Source organism: Carcharhinus amblyrhynchos, chromosome 20 (genome assembly GCF_965287045.1).
Source record: "Carcharhinus amblyrhynchos chromosome 20, sCarAmb.v2.hapA, whole genome shotgun sequence".
In the NCBI taxonomy this organism is placed as follows: Eukaryota; Metazoa; Chordata; class Chondrichthyes; order Carcharhiniformes; family Carcharhinidae; genus Carcharhinus; species Carcharhinus amblyrhynchos.
The window spans coordinates 28,685,736-28,709,585 of NC_137343.1; the positions used below are offsets into that span (position 1 = coordinate 28,685,736).

The window sequence follows — 23,850 nt, forward strand, 5'->3', positions numbered from 1 at the left end:
GCACCTACTGTTTCAAATCTTCAACTGAAATGATTGCTTGTGTCACAAAAATCTGCTTCTACTTCTTTCTAGGTTCTTCACGACTTCACCAGGCATAAAAGTAACATCCGTGAAATGGGAAATTTGTGGGTAAGTTGAGTCTTGAAAATTGTGAGACTTATAATGAAGAAGGATGAGGCCTGAAATTGTTAACTTTATTTTCTCCTTTAATTTTTCTGCCGTTTCCAGGGTATATCAGAATGTCTAATGAGAAAAGTTGACATGCAAGTTTGAATGAATATGCTAATACGTTGAGTAGAGGGAAAGTGCGAGCAGAGATTAGATTTTTAAGATGTATTACTAGTAGATCCCCTGATGCATTATATATATGGGGATGAAGTGTGGTCTGCAAATGAAGTAAGGCTGTGGGGAGACGATAATTGGACCGGGCTGCTCAGGTGTAATTTGGTCTTCATTTTCATGTCTTATATTCTGTCCTTATTTTTAGTTTAGTTTATTTATTAGTTCCACAAGTAAGCTTATATTAACACTGCAATAAAGTTACTGTGAAAATCCCCTAGTCGCCACATTCCGGCACCTGTTTGGGTACACTAAGGGAAAATTGAGCATAGCTAACCAATCTTTCGGACTGTGGGAGGAAACAGGAGCACACGGAGGAAACCCACGCAGACATGGGGAGAATGTGCAAACTCTACACAGACAGTGACCCAAGCAGGAATTGAACTTGGGTCCCTGGCATTGTGAGGCAGCAGTGCTAACGACTATTTAACCACGATTCTAATTTCTATTTCCATTACAGTTTGCTTGTCTGCATGGGTTTCCTTCGGCTGTTCCAGTTTCATCCCATAATCTATAGATGTACAGGTTAGGTTGGTTGGCTATGCTCAATTGCTCCTTAGTGTCAGGGGCACTAGCAGGGTAAATACATGGGGTTACAGGGATAGGGCCTGGGTGGGATTGTTGGTGGTGCAGACTCAATGGGCTGAATGGCCTCTTTCTACATTATAGGGATTCTATGATTGTATGATATTTCCCTCTATCTATCTTTATAATGGAGATTGAGTATGTAATCTCCATGCTGTAAGTACATTTACTCAGATGACAGTGGGATAGGGTACAGCTACAGAAAGATAAGTTTTGCACAGGCAGTTTTCTTTGGGAACGGTGTGTAATTATTGTCTGACAAATTTCATTTGGACATTTTCTGTTTTGTGTGTGTGTGTGTCGGAATTTACAGTGACAGCAGTTGACAGGAAATGTGCACAAAAGTCAGTTTTTTATACATATGATGCCATAGATTGTGGCGTATAAGTTGACTTTTGAAGCTTCGAGAAGCTGTTCCGAAAGCCGGGGTTCACTTAGACACTGACTATAAAAGTAAGCTATCGGGTGGAATGGTGGTACAGTGGTCAGCACTATTGCCTCACAGTGCCAGGGACCCGGGTTCAGTTTCAGCCTTGGGTCACTGTCTGTGTGGAGTTTGCACATTCCTCACATGTCTGCATGGGTTTCCTCTGCGTGCTCAGGTTTCCTCTCACAGTCCAAAGGTATGTGGCTTAGGTGGATTGGCTATGCTAAATTAATCCTAGTGTCAGGGGGGATTAACAGGGTAAATACGTGGGGTTATGGGAATAGAGTGGGATTGTGGTCGGTGCAGGCTCAATGGGCCGAATAGTCTCCATCTACATTGTTAGGATTCTATGATTCTATGTTCTGTTTGTCAATTGCCGTTCATGGGCCATCCCTGTGTGGAATTATCTTAAAATCCCATGCGCATCTTTTTGCCCGCTTGCCATGTGCCAATTTATAAGGCAAGTTTACCCCTAAAGATCCTGCTCCAAGCAGGAAAAATTGAGACCATCCCCAAATTCAAGTGACAGCCTTTAACATGCATTTTGGCACCGAAGAAATGGGATTCACTCATATCAGGTCAGCTGACACACCACAACCCACAGTTACTGGAAACAATGATATGAGGTTGACTTCCTGATGTGGTAAATATGCATTGGTCTATTTGACACAATTTGAACTTATAATAGATGCTGGTCACCTCATCCACATCTACTATAAGGCACCTTTCAATAGATTTTTTTCCTCAAGTTCTTCCCACAGAACTTTCTGATGGGGTTACCCGAAAAGGTTCTTGTACATCAAAGATTGTTCTGCCAGTCAAGAAGAAAATGGCCGACCTTCTACCTTAATCCATTTTCCCACCCGATCCCCACATCCCTTGACTCACTCATGTCCAAAAATCTGTTGATTTCATTTTTGATTATATGCAATGACTGAGTATCCACAGGTCTTAGGGTAGAGAATTCCAAAGATTCAAAGCTATCTCCGACTGAAGACATTTCTTCTCATCTTTGTTCTAAATGGCTAAACACTTGTTCTGAGACTGTGACTCCTAGTTCTGGATTCTCAAACCAGCCTCTCAACATCTATCCTGTTAAGACACTCTCTCAGATTCGCATATGTTTCAATGTGATCACCTGTCATGCTTCTAATTTCCAGAGAATATAGGATCATTCCATTCAAATATTCCTCATAGGACAAACCCTTCATACTGGGAATCAGTCTGGTATCCCAAGTCTATCTGCTTAACTTTAGATTCCTATCCCTGACATCGTACTGGTGAATCTCTTCAGAACGCTCCAGTTAAATTGGGGTATTGAAAACTGCACCACCAATCTTGTGACGTATGTCAACGTTCTGTATAAATTGGTTACTTCTTTATTCTATTACTCTTTTCCCCATTTATATAACCCAAGATGTTGTTTGCCTTTTTTTTAAGTGGCTTTATCTGCCTGCACTTACAGTCTTGGGGAAATTTGGCCAGAATACTCTAGCCATTCATGCCGGCGGGATTCTCCGGTCCCACTGGCAGTGCACCTCCGCCTGTGGGTTTTTTCCACTGGTGTGAGGTGACATTAATGGGAATTCCCACTGACAGCGGTGGGACTAAAGAATCCCGCCGCTAGCAAACAACGCGTCACCTCCCACTGGCGGGAAACACACGGCTGGAAGGCCGGAGAATCTCGTCCTTTGTGTTTGAATAATTAGGGCCCTTTTTAATCCAAACTGTTCAATGTCTTTTTGATGACTCTCATTGTCCATCCTCCCGCTTCTTCTGTCTTGATCTCAATGTACTACCTCGTATATCCACAATAAATCGTATCTTCTGCCTGTTTACCCATTCTACTATCCTATGTCCTCCTGAAATCTTCTTTCCACCCCTCAATGTTGCTAAGCTATTTAAAGGCTGAAACAAAAATGCATAAAAGCTACTTAAAATCCATTATCACGGGCATAAATTAACATTTTATTTAAATTTTCTCACCAATTTGCTCCTGCTTCCTGAGATATAGCCCCATAGCTGCTGTGTGACCACTCCCTCTCCAAGCCTTGTTAAAGTGGTTATTATTATTCATATTGGATTTTTGATAGTGAAGCTTGCCAGGTAGCCATCCTTGGATGTGAGAACCAGGCCCATCTGCCCAGTTCTAGCAAGGATCCCAGGCTGGTGTCCTCAATTCCTCTCCTGCTAATCCAGCATCGTTCAGGTCAGTAGTTGCATCTCCAATGACACCCAACTGAGTTCAGGTAACTTAACACTCCTTGCAAACCAGAATCATCCTGTTTATCCTGATTCAGCTCTTTACTGGATGAATTCAGAGCCAGGTTGTTTTTTTTTTGTTCATTTGATTCAAATATCCCATATCACAGCCATCCACTTTTACAACAGTCATCAGCTTTGACAAAGGGTCATCTGGATTCGAAACGTCAGCTCTTTTCTCTCCTAATAGATGCTGCCAGACCTGTTGAGATTTTCCAGCATTTTCTCTTTTGGTTTCAGATTCCAGGATCCACAGTAATTTGCTTTTATTTTAGTCATCAGAATCCAATTGCCTTATATCTGAGAGCTTATATTCAATACAGCAGCTTGCTGAAGTGAAAGATATCTTGCCCTGCTTGGCCCTGTGATGGCATCAGTCTGTCTGGGGAGACTTAGAAATTAGGAGTAGGTGTAGGCCATTTGGCCTTTCATGCCTGCTCCACCATTCATTCTGATCATCAGATTCAATATCATGATCCCCCCCCCTCCCCGAATATCCCTTGACCCCGCTGGGCCCGGGTAAATGTCACTTCTGTGTTGAATATTGTCTGTTTTGGTGTCGAGCTCTATTTGAGACTGGCAGTCCCTCCTGCAGTTGGCACAGATGAATAGTGTTCACCTGAGGCCCTGGATCGATAGTAATAAAGGAAATATAGTTATGGATGGGCAAGATTTAAAATGAGCTAAGTGATTTATAATACCAATGTGCTGCAATCTTTAAATTCAATATAAAAGCAGCTACATAAAGTGATCTTCAGACTAACTCATTTTAAACAAATTGTCTGACCTTCCAAAACTCTAATGTTCTCCTATGCTCTGCTGAAGGTGCAGAGTCACCAGTGAGCTATAGTTTCACAGTCCTGTGGCACAGCGGTAGTGCCCCTGCTTCTGGGCTTGTCCAGGTTCAAGTCCTACTTCAGGACTTAATGGCCACAGAAGGTGCATTCATAATGTGGCTGGAATAACTCCTCAGAGGCTGGTGTACCTTCAGCGGATTCCTTTTATTTACAAACTTATCCCCACTCCTAAGAATGCTTCAGGTACAATGTCAGAATCCAAATTATTAGTCGACCTGACACTTACATATATGTGGGGCACCCTGATTGGGTAGGCAATCATTACCTCAATCAGGGACCTCTTGATCAGCAGTTAAATGCTCTACCACTGAGCTATACTCCCTTACCTCAATCATACTCCCAAGGATCTAATCTCATGGACCTTGTTAAGGTCATTACTGTGGCCAAACAGGTTGATTATCAGCCTGTAAATCCTTCCAATAATCCTGATGGCAGGTTGGTAAGAGCTGGGGAGTTTCAGAGAGAGGTCAGCCATATTGTAAACGGCAACAGCAAACCACTGCCTTTCTTTGCCAAGCCAGATTCCTGGGCCAATCCAATGGAAACTCATGGTCGTCAGTGCCCTCATGGGGCATGGTATCTGGAGGAGGAATAATAACTTGTTCACCAGTCAGTTACTCGAGTGGTGATTCTCATAACTGATTCGGCATCCAATTCTACTCTTCAGTCAATAGTAACAGATCCTCACTTTACAATTCGAGCCACTGGATATCAACAAGATGGGGAACTCTGAATATTTCTCTAGCTAGCTCGGGACAATCGTTCCACCGTTATAGCAATCCAGATTGAAACCACCTACCAAAGCAAACTGTGCATGGAAACTGGGGCCTTCGTGGCCTACACGACGCAGCGAATTTTCCAGCAGTCCAGCTGCATAAACCAAAAAGCATGGGTACCACTGCCTCAGTAATGGAAAGAAATATCCAATAACCAAGAAAGATACAGATTGCAGGGGTAATGCCACAGCAAAATAAGGCCTTAAACTTAATATTAATATCAGTTCCTTATGGGAGAATTTCAAAGCAATGCAGCAAGAGTAATGTGCAACCTCAATATACAAACATTTGGACAACTCCCTTCCCTATTAAACTGCTACTGACAATGCTATCAATTATCTGATGATTAGGAGTTTACAATTCTCACTGTGAATTATCTCTGAATATCATTACCGCTAGTCTCGTGATATCACAATTGGGCAGATTAATTTATATCTCTATTGTAAACCATCTCATTGATGAATCATAGAATCCCTACAGTACAGAAGGAGGCCATTCGGCCCAGCAAGTCTGTACCGTCCACAATCCCACTTAGGCCCTATTCCTGTAACCCACATTTACCCTGCTGAGACATGGAGGATCAACAGGGTAATTGTAGGATGCCTCCTACACTTTTTCTCCATGTTTCCAATTGGTTTGAATATAGTGGTGATGGTGGTGGTGGAGGGGCTGGTGGGGAGTTGAAATCCCAGTGCAATATTGTTTCCTGGGGTGTGGGAGGGGAGGCAGTGTTTGGGGAGTGAGATGGCTGTGGGGTGGGGGGGTTCACATTGACTGGATGGCCATTTGAGAGCCTCCCCTGACCCACGTGCACTGCTGTAAAGTCACTCAGCCCTTCCCGCCACCTTTTTCATCTGCTGAATTTCTTGAGGTGTAGAATGCAGAAGGAGGCCATTCGGCCCATCGAGCCCGCACTGACAACAATCCCACCCAGACCCTATCCCCGTAACCCCACACATTTACCCTACTAATCCTCCCTAACACTAAAGGGCAGGTTAGCATGGCTAATCAACCTAACCCGCAAATTTCGGAAACCGGAGCACCCGAAGGAAACCCACGCAGACGTGGGGAGAACGTGCAAACTCCACACAGACAGCCACCTAAGCTGGGAATCGAACCGGGGTCCCTGTTACTGTGAGGCAGCAGTGCTAACCACTGTGCCACCCCAAGAAACCTGGGCCGCATGAGCTAAAGTGAAAACATGCAGCCTGGTCTACTCCAGCTGGATACTCCAGCAGTCTCTCTCCCATTGCCCCTTGACACCATCCATCCATTTATTGCTTTCCTAAATCTATTCAAATGATGTGGCCTCCATAGTTGCCTATGGCAGAGAATTCCACAGATTCACCACCCCCCCCCGAGAGAAGATGTTTCTCACCATCTCAGACCTAAAAGGCCTCTCCCGTATCCTGAAATCGTAACCCCCTTGTTCTACAGTCCCCAGCCAGAGGAAACAACATCTCTGCATCCAGTCTGTCTCGTCCTGTCAGAAATTTATACGTTTCAATGAGATCCCCTCTCGTTCTTCTGAATTCCAGTGAATACAGACCCAGTGAGCCCAGACTTTATTCATATGACAGTCCTGCCATCCAGGAATCAGTCCGAACCTTCACTGCACTCCCTCTATTCTTGGTGTGGAGTTGCCGGCATTGGACTGGGGTGGGCACAGTAAGAAGCCTCACAACACCAGGTTAAAAACCGACAGGTTTATTTGGCATCACGAGCTTTCAGAGCACTGCTTCTTCATTAGGTGAAGGAAGGAGCAGCACTCCAAAAGCTTGCGATTCCAAATAAACCTGTTGGACTTTAACCTGGTATTGTGAGACTTCTTACTGAGCCTTGTATTCTTGAATAAGGAGACCAAAACTGCGCACAATACTCTAAATGTGGTCTCACCAAGGTTTTGTACAGCGGCAGTAAGACATCCTTGCTCCTGTATTTTTGGAAGTGGGGCCACTGTTGGATATGCAGCAGCTAATTTGCACTTAATCATGTCCCACACACAACAGAAGGTTTAGAGTCATAAAATCTAGGCACTGGGGCACTGGACAGACCCTTTGAATTAGTGTCATGAGATCTTCTACCTCTTTTGATAGACAGACATAGACTCCAACTTAACTCTTATTTAAAAGGCAGCATCTCTGACAGTGCAGCACTCTCTCGGTACTGCAGTAATCAGTCAGCTTGGATCTTGTGTTTAAGTATTTGAAATGTGGCTCGAGCCCACAGCCTCTTGGCCCAGCCCAAGGCTGCTAACGCTGAGACATCAATATATCTGTGTCCCCTCATTGCTTCTGGGCCTGTCTATAAACTTTCATTGTTCACATGGTGGCTAAATTCTATTCCAGGGCCAAATAGACCCAGCAACACTCTTGATCATCTGTTAGTCTATAAATACAGTAAAAAGTCTGACAACACCAGGTTTAAGTCCAACAGATTTATTTGATACTACACGCACAAGCTTTCGGGTTAGTCCCTTCGTCAGGTGAATGGAGAGTTCTGGCCTCAGACAGAGCATATAAAGCACAGACAGTTTATAGATTACTGATTAGAATGCGAATCTTTACACCTAACCTGTTGTTCAAGTCTTAAAGTGGTCGACAATGTGAGTGGAAGGAGCACTGATCACAGGTTAAAGAGAGGTGTATTGTCTCCAGACAGCACAGTGAGTGAGGTTTTGCAAACCCAGGCAAGTCACGGGGGTTACAGATAGTGCGACATGAACCCAAGATCCCTGTTGAGGCCGTCCTCATGAATGTGGAACTTGGCCATCAGTCTCTGCTCAGCGACTCTGCGCTGTCGTGTGTCGTGAAGGCCGCCTTGGAGAATGCTTACCCGAAGGTCAGAGGCAAGACTGTTCCCTTCCTGTTGGCGAACACTTCAGTGGTCACGGGCATTCAGCCTCTGACCTTCGGGTAAGCGTTCTCCAAGGCGGCCTTCACGACACATGACAGCGCAGAGTCGCTGAACAGAGACTGATAGTCAAGTTCCACACACACGAGGACAGTCTCAACAGGGATCTTGGGTTCATGTCGCACTATCTGTAACCCCCGTGACTTGCCTGGGTTTGCAAAACCTCACTTACTGTACTGTCTGGAGACAATACACATCTCTTTAACCTGTGATCAGTGCTCCTTCCACATACACTGTCGGCCACTTTAGGACTTGAACAACAGGTTAGGTGTAAAGATTTGCATTCCAAACAGTAATCTGTAAACTGTCTGTGCTTTATATGCTCTGTCTGAGGCCAGAACTCTCCATTCACCTGACGAAGGGACTAACCCGAAAGCTTGTGAGTTTACTATCAAATAAATCGGTTGGACTTAAACCTGGTGTTGTCAGACTTTTTACTGTGTTTACGCCAGTCCAACGCCGGCACATCCACATCAGTCTATAAATAGGAATTGAGTCTCCAATGAAGCAGCCACCAAGGAAAAAAAATATCTGGAGGTGACGCCCACGAGGGTGCACATCAGAAATGCTGTGACATTCTGCTCACCCTTACGATCAGCTGCAATTACACTGAGTCAGCCAGCACTCATGATGACTTACGCAGCAAAGCCAGTGTCAGTAATAACTGTAAGCTCTCCTAAAGAAACCCTGGATGCGATCTTAGTGGCCGTTCATGCCACGCTCCTGCTGCAGCGGGGTTGGAGAGTTTGGCGGCCAGCCAAATCCCCGTTCACTGAGTGGGATGGGAAAAGTAACTTTCTGCCCCCTCCACCACTGAATATAATAGTTTCTAATTGTGTTCATAGCTGAGTTAAAGTTTGTCCTTGGTACTGTGAAGTCCCGAGTAAACAGTATGGAGTTTAAAAACGTAGATCTATGCAAAGTTTACAAAGAGACCCAGCAGTACAACATTATCTATGTCATAACGAGGAATCAATCATCAGATCGTGGCTATCATGCAGTTAATACAGAAGGTTTCTAATTGTATAAATTAGCATACATTTTTATCTATCTGTAATTATTTTGTGTGTGCTTTCTCCTCCTGTCACCATTTCTTATGATCAAATCCAACACCCACACTTATAATGACACTCATCAGGACAAATTCAAGGATGCCAAATTTCAAACTATCACAGCAACTTATGCCACAGGAAACAATGTGACAAATTTACATTGGCAATTTCCTTATAATTATGGACATTGAAATGCAGACTGCGAAACATAAAAATAAGGCTAGAATGTATTACTCTAAAATGGGGTTTAAACTACATCTGTATGCCCAAATATTTCCCACCCTTTAACCTCCATCACCAACATGCTCAATCGACTAATATATTGTAGGAATTGTTAGATAAAGGCCGGAGACCAGCTGTCAGAGCAAATGGATCAAGTATTTAGAAAAAGCATAAATGTCTATCAATGTTTTGTTTTATCATGCTGTGGAGTTAAGCATGTTTGGGATGAATTAAGCATGCTCTGCTTGTGTTTACTCTTGGACTGTATTCAGTGAGGAATCAAATTGTATATTCCCTTCTTCGAATGTTTGCATCTCAAGTTCAATAGGGAGCTAAAGAGACTTCTCTAACCCCTTGGAACCTATTTCCAGGCTTTCAGGGTGTTTTATAGTGGTGGTTATCTCATCTGTGTTGGTGGTGTCTGTAAAAGATTCCATTTGTGAATGAATTCACTCACCGGTTATTGAAATAAGGCATTGTATAGTTGATCGGCTCCGTCTACTATAGTGAAATCAAATGAAGTGCAATCTAACATGTTATGCAGCAGCAATTTTATAATAGGAAAAAAAGATTCTTTTTCCCAGTAACACACCTTAGCGCACAATATTTTTAAAAGTTCATTTGTGGGACATGAGCGTTGCTGGCTGGCCAGCATTTATTGCCCATCCCTAATTGCCATCAGAAGGCAGTTCGGAGTCAGCCTTGTTGCTGCGACTCTGGAGTCACATGTAGGCCAGACCAGGTAAGAACGGCAGATTTCCTTCACTAAAAGGTATTAGTGATGGTTTTTTTCGAAAATCTACAATGGTTTCATTGGTTATCAGTACTCTTAATTCTAGATAATTTTTGTTGAATTCAAATTCCACCAACTGCCATGGCAAGATTTGAACCTAAGTCCACAGTACTTTAGCTGAGCTTCCAGATTAATAGCCTAGCAATAATACCATTACACCATTGCCTTTCTCCATGTAAGATTAAGTTTCAGCTCGTAAAGAGTGTTGCTGTCACACTGATAACTGTTCATCTAATTTGCAGATGAGGCATATAGTGGTACTAGAATATTCAAGACTGAGGCATTTGGTAATTAAAGGGGAAATAAATAATAATAAATTTCTTGGCCAGGATTTTCTGGCCCCTTCTGCTGGTGAGATCTTCAAATCTACTAAAGTCAAAACAGATTTAAATGGATCACCACATAAACAGCCGGAAAATCAACCAAGGCAGAGCCGGAGAGTTCTGGTGCTTGCCTTTACTAAACTTTAGTGCTCATAAGTGAGTAAAATTATAGAGATCATAGGATCCCTGCAATGCAGAAAGAGGTCAGTCAGCCCATCCACAATCCCATCTAAGCCCTATCCCTGTAAGCCCACATATTTAGGCTGCTAATCCCCCTGACACTAAGAGGCAATTTAGCATCAACCTAACCCAGACATCTTTGGACTGTGGGAGGAAATTGGAGTGCCCAGGGGGAATCCACACAGACACAGGGAACATGTTTTCCAGCCAGTGCGCAAGGATATAGTTAGTGGCCATGAGAAATGCATTTTGAATACAATGTGAAGTTTATATCATTCTTGGCAACCAGCAAATAATTACTAATACTGTGAAAAACTGCAGCAGGCGACGGTACAGAGGGACCTCGGGGTCCTTGTGCATGAGTCGCAAAAACCCAGCCTGCAGGTGCAGCAGGTGGTCAGGAAGGCAAATGAGATGCTGGCCTTCATAGTGAGGGGGATTGAATGTAGGAGTGGGGAGGTCTTGCTGCAGCTGTACAGGGCATTGGTGAGACCGCAGCTGGGGTACTGTGTGCAGTTTTGGGCGCCGTACTTACGCAAGGATATTTTGGCCTTGGAGGGAGTGCAGAGGAGGTTTACTAGGCTGATGCCGGAGTTGAGGGGGTTGAGCTATGAGGAGAGGCTGAATAAACTAGGCTTGTACTCGTTAGAGTTTAGAAGAATGAGGGGAGATCTCATTGAGACATATAAGATGATGAATGGGATGGATAGGATAGAGGTGGAGAGACTCTTCCCGCTCAGAAAGTACAGTAGGACTAGGGGGCACAGCCTCAAGGTAAAGGGGGGGCGGTTTAGAACAGAGTTGAGGAGGAACTTCTTCATTCAAAGGGTGGTGAATCTCTGCCCATTGAGGTGGTGGAGGCTGCCTCGCTAAATATTTTTAAGACGCGGGTTGATGGGTTTTTGATAAGAGAGGGGATTAAGGGTTATGGGGAGAGGGCGGGAATGTGGAACTGAGCCACGACAGATCAGCCATGATCTTATTGAATGGCGGGGCAGGCTCGAAGGGCCAGATGGCCTACTCCTGCTCCTATTTCTTATGTTCTTATGTAAACTCCACACAGACAGTGACCCAAGCTGGGAATTGAACCTAGGTCCCTGGCGCTGTGAGGCAGCAGTGCTAACCACTGTGCCACCGTGCTGCCCCAAATGTTACTTGATATAGACTGGATATTATTCTCTTGAGAACTTTCCATTAAACAAAATAATCTTTTAATTTATAAGATGTTTTGCTTAGTATGAATCTTGCTTCCAAGAATCCAATCCTTCATGTAGTTTGTTTTTGAAATGCTACTGCGTATCTCTTCATTTGGTGATTAAAGTTTTGTTTAAAAAAATTCCTCTAGGGCCATATGCATGATCGGTATGGGCAGCTGGCAAGCGTCTACGTCAGACTTCTCGGAACCAAGATGGATTTTCATAAAAAGGTATCTAATTCATTATATTTATTTAAATGGCATGTCTTGTTTGGATTTTTTTTTCTGAAGAGATATCCAGATTGAATCTATGCATTAAACTTAAAGCTTCATGCATTGCCTCTTGAGTTGATGTTAAGCTGCTTAAAGTATGCTTCGTTGACACAAAACAGGATGTTTACAAGATCAAATCAGGTAATGCGGAAAAACTTGCATTTATATAGTGCCTTACACATGCTGCAACCAACAGATGACTTTTGAAGCTCAATCGTTATTGGTATTTAGGCAGTTGACATGAAGCACTTGTTTCTAATAGTGGAATGCAGACAACTCCTTATCAATTCTACGAGGCTGTATGGGCAGCACGGTGGCACAGTGGTTAACACTGCTACCTCACAGTGCCAGGGACCCGGGTTCAATTCTGGTCTTCGGTGACTGTGTGGAATCTGCACAATCTCCCCGTGTCTGCGTGGGTTTGCTCTGGTTTCCTTCCACAGTCCAAAGATGTGCAGGATAGGTAGGTTGGACTAGTTAAATTGTCCATTCATGTCCCATGATGTGTAGGGTAGGGAGATTAGCGGAGAAATACACAGGGTTACAGAGATAGGGCCTGGGTAAGATGCTGTGTTAGAGAGACGATGCAGACTCGATGCACTGAATGGCTTCCTGCACTGTAGGGATTCTATGATTCTAAGTATCAGCGTTCCATGTTCAGAATCATTTAACAAAATCTGACCATAAAGAATAAAAAAACATATAAAATAAATTATACCTGCTATCACAAAACACATTGGAAGAAGAGAAATGTTTTTGTTAATTAATTGCTGTTTGTATTAGTTTCTGGCCACATTTTCTCTATCATGGCCTCCAGTCCAGCTTAAAATGTAGACATTTATTATACTTCTGTTAAATACTCCAGGTTCCAGATTCATGATAGTTGACATCTCGGTAAGTTTTGTCCATATTCTTCCTCCAAATCCACTCCTGCTATTTGCTCCCTCTTGCTGCCAAACATGCAGTTTCTCGCTTAATCAGTCACCATTAGTAGCTCTGATATATATTTTATATACATTATGTATGGTGCATTAATAGTTGTCCTCCAATACACCAGAAGCAATGTGCTTATTTTACACTTCACTGATATTAATTTGTCCATTTGTTGTATTTATTGTGAATCTGAGTGATTCTTCAAGAGAAACAAAGATAACTTGCATGCCGGCATGGATTTCCTCCGGGTGCTCTGGTTTCTTCCGACAGTCCAAAGATATGCGGGTTGAATTGATTGCCTGTGCTAAATCGCCCCTTAGTGTCAGGGGAGAATTAGAAAGGTAAATAGATGGGGTTACGAGGATGGGGTCTGGGTGGGATTGTTGTCAGTGCAGGCTCGATTGGCTGAATGGCCTCCATCTGCACTGGGGATTCTATGATCTATGATCTATATGGCACCGATCACAACCGAAGCACATTCTAAATCAATTCTCAGCCACAAAGTCCATTTGAAATGTTGACACTGCTGTAATGTAGGGCAAGGTGGTATGGAGGAGCCAGTTGGCCAGAGCAAGTTCCTAAAAGCCGCAATGAGATAAATGAATGGGTAATCAGTTTTAGCATGTTGGTTGGAGAAGAATAGTTGACCAGGACACTGGGGAGAATTCCTCACTCTTCGTTAAAGTTGTGGCGTACTCTCATCTCCAGAGTACACCTTAAACCCATGGCCTTTTGAAGATGAGAGTGTGCTACCAATTTGTAAAAGTTATTCACTTAAGCAATAATCAGGGTAAGTTTTCGTGTTTTGTGTCCTCTTGGAATGGATTTGTTTTATCAGTTTGTACTGTCTCAGAGAGTTTAACCCCAAATCTAATATTGAGTTAGCGTTAATCATTCCTTTCAGAATGAAATTTATTTTCGTCTATCTTTCCCCATTCCTCTGCTGAAAACATTGATTCATTGGTGAAGTACAGTTCTATGGAAGTTGGTCAATCTTCTTTACTTCCTCCATGTGGCAGTTCTTTGTAAGTGTGAGCCTGGTGTGACGATACTGTGCTTTTAAGAGATGTATTTTTATCATGTGTTTTGTGAGAGGTATGTTCAAATTCTGCTCTGTTTATGGGCCGATTTGCCTGCTTCAGACAACCCACGTATTGACAATGCAGAAGAATAATTAATCCTAAATAATGGAGTGTTTGTTTTAACCTGAGCTTTTTTTCATTTTGTTTTTGTTCCCCTGGGGTTTCAGAGCAGGTGTCGATTTGCGCAATCTTCCTGGAGATCCTCTCCACTTGGATCTGGCAGTTTGCGGTGTCAATGGTAGTCATGATGTGGAGATGCATCTCCACAACATGGAAATAGGCCCTTTGGCCCAATGCTCCATGCCATCCCTTTTTTTAACCCCTAAGCTAGTCCCAATTGCCCACGTTTGGCCCGTATCCCTCTATGCCCATCTTACCCATGTAACTGCCTAAATGCCTTTTAAAAGACAAAATTGTACCTGCCTCTGGCAAGACTGAGAAGAATATTGCTTAAATTGGAATTACTAGAGATAGGATAGCAGTTAAAGATTGTATCTTGTCATTTTTAAGTATTTCAATTGGTGAACGTTAAGCTAATTCATTTGTTATATTTAAACTTTGACAACCACCAATCTTTATCCTCCTCTTTTGAAATTGAGTGTGCTGGTTATTCCTAGTTCTTTTTGCATTATTTACATGGAATATAGAACTGGGGTTGCATCTGCTGCTATGCAGTAACTGAAAAAAACTCCAAGGGAACCCTCTTACATAAGAACATAAGAACATAAGAAATAGGAGCAGGAGTAGGCCATCCAGCCCTTCGAGCCTGCCCCGCCATTCAATAAGATCATGGCTGATCTGTCGCGGCTCAGTTCCACCTTCCCGCCCTCTCCCCATAACCCTTAATCCCCTCTCTTATCAAAAACCCATCAACCCGAGTCTTAAAAATATTTAGCGAGGCAGCCTCCACCACTTCAACGGGCAGAGAATTCCAGAGATTCACCACCCTTTGAGTGAAGAAGTTCCTCCTCAACTCCGTTCTAAACCGCCCCCCCTTTATCTTGAGGCTGTGCCCCCTAGTCCTACTGTCTTTTTTGAGCGGGAAGAGTCTCTCCACCTCTATCCTATCCATCCCATTCATCATCTTATACGTCTCAATGAGATCTCCCCTCATTCTTCTAAACTCTAACAAGTACAAGCCTAGTTTATTCAGCGTCTCCTCATAGCTCAACCTCCTCAACTCCGGTATCAGCCTAGTAAACCTCCTCTGCACTCCCTCCAAGGCCAAAATATCTTTGCGCAGGTGTGGCGCCCAAAACTGCACACAGTATGGAATTATTTTATTAAACTATTGATAGTGATTAGAGAAGCTTAACACAATCTTAAAAGAAATTCAATATGCTGTAATAGTAAGGCTGAAAACTGAGATTTGTTAAAAGCAAGTTACTGCAGATGCTGGAATCTGAAACCAAAAGAGAAAATGCTGGAAAATCTCCGCAGATCTGCAGTATCTGTAAGAAGAGAAAAGAGCTGACATTTCGAATCCAGATGACCCTTTGTCAAAGCTCAAATGGAGATTTGTTACCTAGTAACAAGGTTGGAAGAGATGAATTTGCACTGTGTGATCAGATGTGCGGCTTAGGTGGATTTAGCCATGCTAGATTGCCCCTTAGCATCGCAAGATGTGTAGGTTAGAAGGATAAGCCATGGGAAATGTGCCGGGTGAAGAGTAAAGGGCCTGGGTAAGATACTCTGTCAGGGAGTTGGTGCTGACTTGATGGGCTAAATGGCCTCTTCTGCACTGTGGGGATTCTATGATCAGATGCGTATGTGCCAAACAGAGGGAGATACAGGTGCAGAGTGTACAGTTTAGGATGACTTAACATTTTATATGCAGCTGTTTCTCGGCTTTGCAGAAACAGCTGGAGATAGCACAGTAACCATATTTTATTTCCTTCCATATGCCTTCTTGTTTTCTTATGGTCCAGTGATAGTGTATGTGTATTTTTCTTTGCAATCTGTGCCTGGTTCTATTAGCTGCAGTGGCGGCTATACTCTTGGTACAGTTGGGAGATTCTCCATGTTCCCTGACTGTCTGAGGAAGTTTATGTACTTGCCTTTGGGATTTCAACTTTTGAAAATCCCAAGCTAAAAAATAAAGCCTGAATTCTTGATTCACACCTCAAGCTATTCCTACACACGTTAATTGGAAGAGCGTGTGGCCAATATTCTTGCCTTTGGTCAGGTGCATCTAATTTTAGTACAGTCATAAGCTTGCAGATAAAATCACGCATCTAGTATTTCCCAACATGAATATTTGAAAAGGTGTCCGAGAAAGATTCACTGACTTGAGCTTTGTCTGAATGTTTTGGACTAATGCACTCAAACAAACTGTTATGGCGATGACTGTTCATGTGATAAATTGTGAAGGCAGAGATGGTGTACGTACATCTGCAACATTAATCATTAATCAAGAAAAAGCTTAAAGGATACTGTTTAATTCTCGCTGAAACCCAATCCCCTATCCTTGGCCAAGAAATTTGACCATGTAGTGCTCTCTCTTTTGAATGCTTAATGGCCTTGTGGGCAGGAAATGGAAGTTAATGAATTGCTGGAAGTATGCCAACCATTTGGTAAGGGGGAGGGAGAGAGAATTGTTGTCCAGGGCTCCTGCCTAAAGCAGGTGTCAACTCTTTGCAAATTCAAAGAAGGGACCTAATACCTGTTTGAAGCCCCCTGGACAGTATTGGTTTGCCCCAGTTCTGGGCTGCCATTCAGGAAAACAGATGATCCTTTAAAGGGTTTGCTGTAGACTGCAACTAGTAAAGTAAACGGTTAAAATATACTCGTCCGAATGTAGAACTGAGAGGAACCCAGAGCGCTTTTTAAAAAATGTTATTAGTATCACAAGTAGGTATTACAAATAAGTACATTAATATTGCCGTGAAGTTACTGTGAAAATTCCCTAATCACCACACTCTGGTGCCTATTCGGGTAGACTGATGTGGAGATGTTGGTGTTGGACTGGGGCAGGCACAGTAAGAAGTGTCACAACACCAGATTAAACTCCAACAGATTTATTTGGAAACACAAGCTTTTGGAGCACTGCTCCTTCATTAGATGAGTCATCTAATGAAGGAGCAGTGCACCAAAAGCTTGTGATTCCAAATAAACCTGCTGAACTTTAACCTACTGTTGTGAGACTTCTTACAGGTACATTGAGGGAGAATTCAGCATAGCCAATGTACCTACCCAGCACATCTTCCAGACTGTGGGAGGAAATCGGAGCACTTGGAGGAAACCTACACAGACACGGGGAGAACACGCAGGCCCCACACAGACAGTGACCCAAGCCGGGAATCGAACCTGGGTCCCTGGCGCTGTGAGGCAGCAGTGCTAATCATTGTACTTCTCCCGAATCCAACAAAGCAGAACAATGGTGGAGTCATGAAATGATAACAGCAAGCGGCACTGAGAAGTGCAACATGAAAGATGATAAAGGTTATATTGACTCCAAGGTCGAGCTATTGCTAAATTTTAATTCTGTAATTAGGAGGAAGTGGGTTTCTATTATTTTTCACATTCTAACTAATTTGAACAGGGAAGGATTCTATCAGTTGTATATCGGCACCTGAATCAGGACGTTTTCTGACCATTTTGTTTTCTGCTTTGGCTTTGTACAGCATCCAGAATTCCCCCCTAATTTGGAGGTAACCGACGAAACACTGGATAAAGCTTCTGGCACGGATGTAAACAACATGTAAGTCTGACCAAGTCACAGCATGCCAACCCTCCCACTTTAACTGTTCTGAACTGGTCTGTAGGGACTCCTTTGTTCTGAGGATAACTCAACCTTCCCCCCGCCCCCCCTCCGGATTTGTAATCTTGCTCTAATTCCAGAGAATCCTTACTCTTCTGAAGGGGATGACCAGAGGCATAATGTGAATCTTCATTAGCTGTGAATAATTGACCCAGATGTGCTTGGAGGAGTATTTTTGTAAATTTGTAACCTGACTGATCTGTTATTTTTAACTCCAACCTAGTTAATCTGTTTTCCTAATTCTCAAAATTAATTATGTGGTGGAAATCTCGTTAAGCAGTTTTTAATGATATCCTGAACTGTGAGCAGATCACGGCTGATTTATGAATGTTTTATAAACCCTCAGATTAGTTTCTGACCTTGAAATCGCACTCATTATTTTTCAAAGGGTAAAATAACTTGTCGATATATACACATACCATACAGAACACGCCAACTAAAAGGACAAACATGTGCTCCCAGTTATCTGCTCCATAACTGCTAGGGAATATGTAGGAGCTGCATGGGATAACTCCTTCTCTTAAGTCTAGGTTCTACATTGTTTACAATGCTGTTCCATTTTGTATATTTCCACAATTATATCCATGAGGGTTCACTTGAAAGAAATAGCTGGAACAGCACTGGATTGGATGACAGGTTGTTCCATAACTCTTCAGTTACCATGCCCTAACTGAGTGTCTGGGGATGAAAGGGTTGATGTACAAGGAGAGATTAAGCAGTTTGGGCTAATACTCGTTGGAGTTTAGGAGGATGAGAGGGGATCTGATTGAGGTATATAAAATACTAAAAGGGATTGATCGAGAGTAAATGTAGACCATTTCTTTCCTCTTATGGGGCAATCTAGAACAAGAGGTCACAGCTGTAGGTTGAGAGGTAGCAGATTTAAAACTGAAATGAGGAGGAACTACTTCTCACAGAGGGTGGTGAATTTATGGAACTCGCGCGGTGGAGTCTGAATCATTGAATGGTTTCGAGAAGGAGATAGATGTATTTCTAATAAAAAAAAACTAAAAGGATGTTTGGAACAGGGGAGGTGGATTTGAGACCACAGAGAGATCAGCCATGATCTGATTGATTGATTGGCAGACCAGGTTTGAAGGGCTGAATTTGCCTACTTCTGCTCCTAATTCCAATGTCCCTATTGGCAACCATGGACTTCCATGTGTTGGCTCATGGTTAAACTGGGTAATCCTGGTTTGCCATTGCCTTCTGCAGGATGGCTGACCAAGGATCTATCCTGCTTTAACCACCTGCCACAGGTGCTTTGACAGCTCTGACAGTTGATTTTGACTGTTGACTGTTCCAATGACCTTTACAGTAATGAGTTTATACACGTTTTGCCCGCTTTTAAAATTTCCAAAGGCCACCTGACTTCCACCAATGGGCACTCTACCTTCCCCCAAAGGTGTCCTAGGACCATGTCCAAAGCAGTACCTTCACTCTCCAAAGGGATACCCTGCCTATCCAATCGAATCCACAAAATTCAAACCTACTCTTACCCCTCCTAATCTTCGGATTTCACACTGCAGGAGTACCGACATTCCAGTTAGGTGGATGCAGATAATGTTTCCAATGGCGAGCTACCTCCCTGAAAATGGGAAGTGCCGTTGTGGGAAAAGCCACTTGCGCCATTTTCAATATGGTGGAGAGCCTTTCCATTGTGGTGAAAATCTGGACCTAGGTTGCCTCTAAAGTAATGTTTAGTCAATGTTGCTTTTATCTATTTGTCACAGTATAAGTCTTAAAACTTTAAATCAGGATCTTTTACGTCAGTCATTGGAATTCAAATACCTCTTTAAAAGATTGCATTCTTCACACAGATTGCGACACCACTTGACAAATGGATTATTTTGAAATGTAGTGACTCGTAACCAATCCACAGTTTAAAAAAAGTAATTAATTAGATGAATGAACAGTGAATCAGTTTTTTGAGTTGAAGGGACACGTACACTGGAATCATGTTGCACTTCCAGTACCATGGAATAATCAATGACCGCCTGAGTCATGAACATCAGACAAGCGAGGCCTTGATAATGTTGCAACTGAAGGGCAGCACTTTCCGTAATGTGACATTCCCGCAGTATTGTATTAGAGTGCTGGTTCAAACACAGACACATTGAAAATAGAAACAGAAGCAGGCCATTCGGCCCTTCGAGCCTGCTCCACTATTCATAAGAACATAAGAAATAGGAGCAGGACCAGGCCATCTAGCCCTTCGAGCCTGCCCCACCATTCAATAAGATCATGGCTGATCTGAAGTGGATCAGTTCCACTTTCCCGCTCTCTCCCCATAACCCTTAATTCCCTTGCCTACCAAAAACCTATCTACCCGTGACACTTTGATCATGGCTGATCATCAAATTTAATATCCCGATTCGCCCCTTTCCCCCTTGATCCCTTTAGCCCCAAGAGCTATATCTAATTAGAAATTATCAGATGAATTTCTGCTACAGGATTTGATCCCATTACTGATTTGGTAGTAAGAATGCCACCAGCTGAGCAGTACCCTACATAATGTCAACCCCATAATAACCCTCCTTAATGAGGTGGATGAGCTTCTGGTTGCAGACTGTCTGTTGAATAGCAGCATTTTTATGTTGTTTTAAAGTGTTTCCATTCCTGATATGCGTGCTCACTGTACATTTCTGTGTGGATGCTGCAGCTACCATCATTTGCAGTGGAGTATCGGGGGATAGTTAGAGAATCATAGAATCCTTACAGTGCAGAAGGAGGGCATTCGGTCCATCAAGCCTGTACTGACAACAATCCCACCCAGGCCCTTTCCTCATAACCTCATGTATCTACCCAGCTAATCCCCCTGACACTAAGGTGCAATTTAGCATGGCCAATCCGCCTAACCCACACATTTTTGGATTGTGGGAGGAAACTGGAGCACCTGGAGGAAATCCACGCAGACAGGGGAGAATGTCTGTGTGGAGTTTGCACAATCACCCAAGGTCGGAACTGAACCCAGGTCCCTGGCACTGTGAGGCAACATTGCTAACACTGTGCCACCGTGTGTGTGTGCATGCCTTATACTACCTCCAAACCGTAACTTAGTCCAGTCAAATTCAGCTCGTTCGCCCAGTTTGTACAGTGTGACAAGAGGTGGTTTGCAAGCCAAGTTTACACTGGGACTGTAATGAGAGCAAGTTGATTGTTCGGTCTTCACATTTGTCTGTTACTCCTGCTAGTTTCTAATGTATGTTTAAAAAAAAGCATAGAATTAGGAAATCTCTGTTTGCATTAGAGAAGAATGTACTCGGTGAAGGACTTTTGGGTCCCTAGGTCACCCTTGTTGTTATTTTTGTACTCTCTGTAGAGCATTGTTCTCTTTCTGGAGGTAAGCTCAAAAGAACGGGATGCAATTTTCTGCCTGAATGAGCTGACAAATCATCCCATTAACATCAGCTGCTTGAACTCTGCTTCTCTTGATGTGTCTAATCCTCTGTCGGTTGGTGTTCTGCTGTAAAATGATATTTTTGAGGGCTAGTCTATAATTCTTCAGATTCTTTCCCACAATGCAGTTATTGTTGAGTATTACACCTCAATGTAATATTGTCATTGTACTCGATAAGTGTGGTTGCACATTAAGGGAGTGCTAAAATTCTACAGTGTGGATCACTCTAAGATAAAGAGTTTAGAAATCTGATGGCATCAGACTCGTGAGCTATCACCAAGTGCTTCGCAAAAATTTTGGAGCCCTGTTGTCTCCCTGTTTTGGGACTAAAGTCCTAAATCTCAGAGCAGCAGACAGTAGCTCAAGAGATTGAAACTGTTTCCCTGGGATCTTCTTGATGTTGTAATCAGTTGTATCTTTCGGTATTGTGCTTTGCGGAAAGTGCTATGTCTGTTTTGGGAGATTCATGATGTGGAGTTGGTGGTGTTGGACTGGGGTAGACACAGTAAGTAGTCTCACAACACCAGGTTAAAGTCCAACAGGTTTATTTGGTAGCATGAGCTTTTGGAGCACTGTTCCTTCATCAGGCACTCGCCAGACTATGGAGGCACCAAATATTAAATCACAAAATTAACTGGCTACTAATATAACACACACTTCAGATTAAAGTCATGTCTTCAATGAATCCCAAGTCTTTTATAAGATTCTAATACGAGGGCACATGCACTTAAGTGAGAGGGGGAAAGTTCAAAGGAAATGTGAAGGGCAAGTTTTTTTTTACACGAAGAGTGGTAGGTATCTGGAAGGCGCTGCCAGGGATGGTGGTGCAGGCAGATATGATAGAGGTTTTTAGATAAGCAGATGAATAGAGGGATATGGGCCAAGGGCAGGCAGAAGGGATAAGTTTAATTTGATGTCATGTTCGGCACCACGGGACTAGGGCCTGGGTGGGATTGTTGTCGGTGCAGACGCGATGAGCTGAATAGACTCCCTCTGCACTGTAGGATTCTCTGATTCTATGAACATTGTGAGCTGTGGTGCCTGTTCCTGTGCTGTTCTACGTTCCGTGTAAAGGATCGCATATTACTAAAGGCATGTTGCCTGTTTTTGGCCTGCATTTTGATTTCTTTGCGTGTAAAATTTGTGAATGGACTTTTGTAATCTGTTTGATGAATTCTGCATAGGACCGACTGTAGTGGTTGACTGCTTCCTTCAGCTTGTCTTCACTTCACATCACCTTTTGTTTGCAGTGACTGCCTAATATTAACAAGGATTGGACCAGGCACAGACAGCTGTGTTTAATAGATTGAAACATACCTTTCAGTGAGTCACTGCTGTTGGTTTCTTGGTCCTGTCTGAATAAGGTGATCTCAGCAGTAGGGAAGACAGAATGCTCCTTAGTGGCTAGGCTGGGTGGCTAAGGTTCCTGCTGCTGAATTCCATCTAGTGATCCCTCCTTGTAACCACCTGTCTAATTGCTGGGTGAGGATGGGAGAGGGCGTTGGCCTCGTTAACCTCCTTTCCCTCCTCCACCTTAAATTGTGGTCAAATAGCTTGACAATTGACAGTCACTGCCTAGGGTCATGGATACAGCTTGTGAGCAGGAGCTTGCTATTCCTTGTAGAACCATATTTTACTCAGGGTGACTGGTTTCAGGAGAGACTAGGAAGTGAGAATTTTGGACAGGCATAAAAAAAACCCCTCAAAATGTAGTCCCAGAATGTCGGTGTAGTGGCAGCCACATTGAATTACCGTTCCAGTCTTTTCCTGCTTCCCCAAGTTGGGAGTTGCACATTTCTCACCCGGACTATTGATCCAGACCCCCTGGGAAATGTGTAAGACATCAGCTCCTGCAGCAGTGTCAGGGGAAGTGAAGCTATTCCCCCTTTCTGTGGCACTAACTACTGCAAACAAAGGCTCCGGACACTTTTCCAGGGGAGAATATAAATGTGTAAGGTGAATGGGGAGGGTGGTTCAGAATGCAGTTGGAGTGTGTGAGGGGGGTGGGGGGTGTCAGGGGCTTGGGGTTGAGTGGCCTGAGGGGTGGGGGGGCTAGTCGGGGGTTTTTGTGTGGTTGTCATTGAGGTGGGCGAGTTTGGAGATTGGGGAGCTGTTGGGTGATATCGGGGTGGGGGTTAGTTGGGGGGGGGTGTGGAATGCAATTGGGCTTCGAGATGGTAGTCAGGGCTTCATTGCGGGGTTGGGTGGGACAGTCAGCATTGTGGTTACTCAGGAGTTAGAAGTGGTTTGAATCCTTTAGCCTTTTCCTGTCTCTTTAATCTACTAAAACAATCGGAACCATCAGAAATTCTGATGAAATCAGAATATTGGTTGGTTCGAGAGGCAGAGTAATTGCCCAATAGAAGTTTAAACTTCTCGAACAATTCCTGTGCAGTCTTTGCCAGGGAGACTTGTGAAGGGCTCCCACCACATATATTCTGAAAGACCTCCACCCTCTGAGGCTGGAAGGTCTGGGCC

General features: G+C 43.4%; 1 protein-coding gene across 1 annotated transcript in view; it reads left to right on the top strand.

Moving 5' to 3' along the window:
* Nucleotides 1-23,850, top strand: part of hip1ra (huntingtin interacting protein 1 related a) — a 165,250-nt gene that overhangs the window by 60,326 nt on the left and 81,074 nt on the right. Inside the window, 5 exon segments of the mRNA XM_080208802.1 lie at nucleotides 73-129; nucleotides 12,075-12,155; nucleotides 17,836-17,912; nucleotides 21,295-21,315; nucleotides 23,192-23,207. Of these exon segments, the coding sequence (XP_080064928.1) occupies nucleotides 73-129; nucleotides 12,075-12,155; nucleotides 17,836-17,912; nucleotides 21,295-21,315; nucleotides 23,192-23,207 (252 nt within the window).